General features: G+C 47.3%; 1 protein-coding gene across 1 annotated transcript in view; it reads right to left on the reverse strand.

The window, feature by feature from the left end:
* Positions 1–1805: 1805 nt before the first annotated feature.
* The window catches only part of SMTNL2 (smoothelin-like 2), a 9512-nt gene continuing 5857 nt past the window's right edge, over positions 1806–5460 (reverse strand). Inside the window, exons 6-8 of the mRNA XM_010134360.1 lie at positions 5005–5122; positions 3612–3763; positions 1806–1932 (exon numbers count right to left, since the gene is read on the reverse strand). Of these exons, the coding sequence (XP_010132662.1) occupies positions 1806–1932; positions 3612–3763; positions 5005–5122 (397 nt within the window). The remainder of the gene's footprint in view (positions 1933–3611; positions 3764–5004; positions 5123–5460) is intronic.

Below are 5460 nucleotides of genomic sequence, written 5' to 3' on the forward strand. Positions count from 1 at the left end.
AAGTGCTTCATTGTGGGGTCTGAGCTGAGTCTCTCTGGCGAGGCTTTCGCTCGTTCCTCACATGACCGCTTCCACAGCGCCACTGCAGCAGCCACGCTCCCCACCCCACCACACTGCACGGTCCAGCCGTCAGCAGTTCACCCGGACTTCTGCAAACACGTAGAAAGGTGGTGGGGTGTTGGCTGTTTTCTCCTCCTGGGGCTGCTTTTGGTTCCTAAAGTAAAGGTCACTAGGAAGAGAGGCTGAACTAAAACCCTATTCCAACAGCTGCTGAACTTTTGTACTTCTTTAAAAACTGAAATTCAGAGCACACCGCATCATGACCAGAACAAAAATCTTCCAGGCAAAGGTTCTGGGTTCTTTTCACTGGTTTTACTTTGTTATCGGTCACTTCATTCTAAACAGAAGCAGTAAATCTGAAGAGCGTTTGACGTATTTTATTATAAATGGTCATCAATACAGAACCAAAGTCATCTTTATAAATATCTACAAAAAGCCAAACTGCAGGTTAAAAAACATTCTCTAGCATGAGCAGAGAGCTTGTGGCGGTCAGTTTTTACTTCCTATGAGCCTGTGTTAGGGACAAAATAAATTTAAAAGGTCTCCTTTTATTTTTTTAAAGTTTGCTTTTTTCGTGGTTTTGTTTTTAACTGTGCAAACAAAGCTCTGATGATTTATCAAAGAGAAAAACAGAATGGGCAACACATGACTTTTCTTTATCCAGTAAATCTGGAATAATCCCACTGTATTATGGTTTTGATACTCATTTAACTGAAAATAGAGACTAGTCCAAGGCATCTCACAAATTCTGCACCTTTCACGCTTTTTTAGCTTACTGCTTGTCCACCTCAGTCAGCAGGAGGACTCAGCAAGTTGTGAAGACCTCACTCCTGTCCCCACTGGAGAGCTGCTGCACCCCAGAGCCCCGGGCAAAGCCCACTACTGGCTGGCTTCTCTCAGAGCCGCTCACAGGATTTCACACCTTGCTCTCTCCCCACTTTCCTGAGACCCTCAATCAGGCCAACACACGATCTCCTACCCAGAGCAGCCCCAGCTCTTGCTATTCTCCACGACCACCAACTCAAGAACATCCAGCACTGCTAGCAGAGGCTGCGGGGAGCCTCCAGCATGTCACCGCAGCTGTGACCGGGACAGCCACCCCGTTCCAGAACGGCATTTGTGTATCTGTGCCCCCAGGCAGCAGGTAACAGCCTGCGCTCCCTTTCCGCTCTAAGAGAGCGGAACACCCCTTCGCTGTGCGGGAGTGCGGGAGCAGGGTAGGGCTGGAGAGGCAATATTGCCCTAGGGGTTGAGTACTCCAGGTTATCATTAGCCAAATGGAATTTTCCTCGTCCACCTACTATTTCTTTTGCACTATGCTCAGCAGAGAAGTGGGATTGCGGTGCTGTCTTCTGGAGTCTAACCTGCATTTTAAAGGGACACCTTTGCAGCAGTTACCTGTCGCTGCATAAAACCGTGTCCCCAACCTAACAGAGCTATGAGCAGCAAACTACCTTCCCGTGAGCTTTAAACACCAGAATATTAAAAATCCAACCTGCTACTAGCACCAAAATAACAGCATTTGTCTTTCCTTATTTTTTTTTTTTCTTTTTCAACAATATATTACTGACACGCTGATGTGATCAACACTTCGGGGCGCTGCTCAGCAACACTTCAGTCAGCCATCCATGCAGTTCAACATAAGCAAAGGGACAGTAAAAAGCAAGAAATAACACTGCGTTCCGTTGGCAAAACGTCCCTCTTCCCATTAGCACGCTGTTCTGGCTGGAGACGTGGCGACGGTTTCATTCAAAGTGTCGTAGATGATTGTACAGAGACTGGACGTAGGTGAAGACACACATGGGATCAGGCTTGAGACCCATCATCATCATGTCATCCACTTCGATCAGACGGTCGCAGTTAGCCATTTTCCTGTTGCAGTAACAAAACAGATACAGCAAAGCGAGAGTTAAATCTAAGACCTGTAACTACTTCCAAGACTAATTTGCTGGTCTGATTTGAACAGCACTGAGGCATAATAATAAACCCTGAGGTTCATCAGCAACAGTTCATTTCACTTCACAATGAAACGGTTAGGCTCAGGTTGGAGATTGTTGGGTTTGGTACCATGGAATATTCCCGCTCTCCCTCCTTCCTCCTCTACGCGGGCATCTGATCCAAAACCCTGTAGGGTTGGTTTTTTTGCTTGTTGGGTTTTTTTTCCCCCCACTGACTGCCACTCCCATCCCCAATATCTGTAGCACGTAGCCCAGTCTCACACTCCTCTGCCCCAGCCTCGGCAAGCAGGGTCCTTCGAGTGTGAAAGGAGGCTCCCGAAGGACAGGGAAATACGAGGAGAGATGAGATGTGCCCGTGAAGGTCCACGTGGCTGTGGATTGTTTGTTCTCCACAACCCCGTATCTTCAAGGTGTGAGGGACCTGGGCAGCAATCTCAGGTGATCAGGCTGGAGAGCAGAAGCCTGAGAGAGATCCGAACCAGCAGAAAGGAACAGATCTGCTGAGGCCCAAGATGACAAACCACCAGGGCAGGAAGCAATGGGATTAGCAGAGCTCGTACTGGGGCGACCAGTGAAGGAAGCAAGTGAGGGAAAAGCCTTCCCTGGCCTAGAAGAGAACAGTCTAAAGGCAGTCACGGCTACGGAGGAGTCATTTCTGGAGATGCCTCTGACCTGATCTTTCCTCTGTTGTGTGCGCCCCTGTATTTACTGCTGTACATAAACCGAGACAAAACACTAAAGGCAGTCACAGCTACAGAGGAGTCATTTCTGGAGATGCCTCTGACCTGATCTTTCCTCTGTTGTGTGCGCCCCTGTATTTACTGCTGTACATAAACCGAGACAAAACACACTGCAACCTTCCTGGGAGAGCTGTAGAGATCAGCCAGTGTCAGAGAATCTCTTTCAACTCGCTGATAAGCAACAGGTTTTTTATATATACAAGCGTGTGTATTAAAACCTTGTAATTCCCAAATTAGTTCTTCTGCTAGGGACTGTATTAAGGAGAGCCAGCATTACGCTTAGAATTTTCACAGCTCTTCTCTGGAATAGCAAATCCAGTCCTCTAAGTTATTGCTTTAATTTAAAAAAAAAAAAAAGTGCTTTGAAAGAACCCCAGAGCTTCAGTGTGTTTGAAACTATCTGCAGCTGCAAATTCATTAAGAATCATTCACTGCTTCAAGAACAAAATAATAATAAAAATCAAACAACCCCCCCCCAGGGTCACAGAAGTAAGAATTTTTTCCTCTTCCATCCAAGCATAACTCCTGAGTCTGCTTTCTCACGTTTGGTGTGTCAGAGCTAAGGCTGGTGAGAGTCGCAGAGGTGAGAAAGCAGCATTCGAGTAACTGCCTGGAGACGGTGAAGGGCCTGGACGCAGGACGCCAGCGAAACACCCTGCGCCTGGTGAAACCACCTCTGGTTTCAGACCGCTGCTGTCCTGTGCATTCTCTGCGCAGAGCTTTATTACCCTTTTTGGCACGACACATGTAAGCTAGCGACAGAGGATCTACAAGGATGATTGAACTCTTCACTGCTCCCCAGCCACGTTAGACTTGAAGTGGAGGCACTTCAGAGATCGGACGTGATACTCACTCAGCCGTAGTGAAGGCCAGCTCAAAGTTCTGCTTGCGATTAGTTGGGTCGAGCTTATTATAATCAAAAGCTTCAGGAAAGAAAGAATGCACAAGGGCACAGAATGCCATCCCATCATTCCAGCTTGAGGAGAAGTTCTGGAGATCGATGTGCTGTCATGATGAAAAGAATACGCATGTTAACGCAGCACGGGGGAACAGGGAGGAGCAGCTGTTCTTCTTCTGTGGTCCTCCCCCAGTAACCAAAGCAAGAGAGCACCGCCTTGATGTTTTTCGTGCCCTCTTTGCACACCCATTACATTATTCTGAATTCTGAGACCACGGAGCACGCTCAGCAACGAAAGCCTTTTGCCTGAAACACCTGGACGCAAGGCAGACACAGTCGAGGTCCCTCATGCAGCGCCCGCTGCAGACGCCGGGAAGAAGCTCCCATCAGCGAGCTCTGGAGCAGCCCAACGCAGCAGCGTCTGCGAGAGCTGCGACCACTGCCCATCCCTGTGGAGTAGTGATCACTGGAGAACGGCTCACTCGGGGGCTGCGAGTAACACTAGATAAAGACTCTGACTGCTTGCTTGTCTTTCCAGTAAGGCCCAGTTCAGTGCCTGTTTACACACGGGTAGGTAGAAATATAGAAGAATTACACCAGCTGCAAACCCCAACTTAAAACAAATGCTTTGGCCACAAAACAGTATTTGGGCTCTTGTCTCATGCTGCTTTCCCATCTCACAAAATTCAAGCCCCAGCTTTTCCTGGTAGGCAACTCACAGTAATTTTCACTAGTTCTGCTTATGCAGACTAGAATTTAGTTCTGCAATAACAGTGCACATTGTACAGTAACATTGAAAAACACATTACACACACAAAAAAAGTCTTTCTCCTGGAAATTCTGTTGGCAATTGCAGTTTAAGGCCAGGTAAAATTACTAAAATCAAAACCACTGAAATCTTTAAGCTACACCGATGTTACCTTATAGAAATCAGCTCACCAACACCACGTGCTTCAACCTCCACCTTTTACGACAAATTCACTTGTCTAATACCAGCAGGGTGCTTTGGTCTGCTGTGTAGCCAAAGGGCCGTGGTCCTCACGTACTGGAAAAGTGTTACTCAGACCTTGCAGAAATCAGGTGCGGGTGTTTACTGCAGCCTGCACCCGTAAGCACAGACCCGCGGGCGCTCAGACAGACATTGCCTGGACAGACCCAGGGAATCTCACTCATGTGATCACTGACTGTCCTGCAGCGCTGCTCGTGCAAACCACGATGCCTGGGTTACCCGCACAAAACGATGACCCTGGAGAAGTTAACTCGTTGTCTAGTATGTTTTACATTCACTTTGAGCATGCTTTTTTGGCAAATCCTCCGGAAAAGGAAAGCGTTGATAGTGTGTCTTCACCTTGTATCCGATGGTTTTTGAGCGACACCAGTCTAACAGAATTTGTTTAATGCTGCTAGCGCTGGCAACCCCAAAACTCTGCGACCTCTTCAGCTTAGCCCTGGATCCTCCTCTTCCTCTGGAAAATTAGAGACCAGATTAAATTACATTATTGAAAAAAAAAAACCAATTTAAACCCACTTGTCAGCACCATCTATGCAACCTTGCCCAGGTCCGCCCCTGTCCAGGTGATATTTGAAAAATACATTGCTCAAACTTCGACTTGTTAGTCCTGCAAGAAAAACTCATTTTCATTTCACTAAAGCCAGGATTCCAAGCCCTCTTCTATTTAAATCATACCCCCAATCACAGTGCAAAAAAGAACCGACCACACTTCTGGTCCTTAATGGATGGCAGACAGAAAGTCACTGTATTCCCAGTCTCTTCCAGTGATGGAGAAGGCACTTTTCACAGCAC

Source organism: Buceros rhinoceros, unplaced genomic scaffold, assembly GCF_000710305.1.
Source record: "Buceros rhinoceros silvestris isolate BGI_N320 unplaced genomic scaffold, ASM71030v1 scaffold33904, whole genome shotgun sequence".
Classification (NCBI taxonomy): domain Eukaryota; kingdom Metazoa; phylum Chordata; class Aves; order Bucerotiformes; family Bucerotidae; genus Buceros; species Buceros rhinoceros.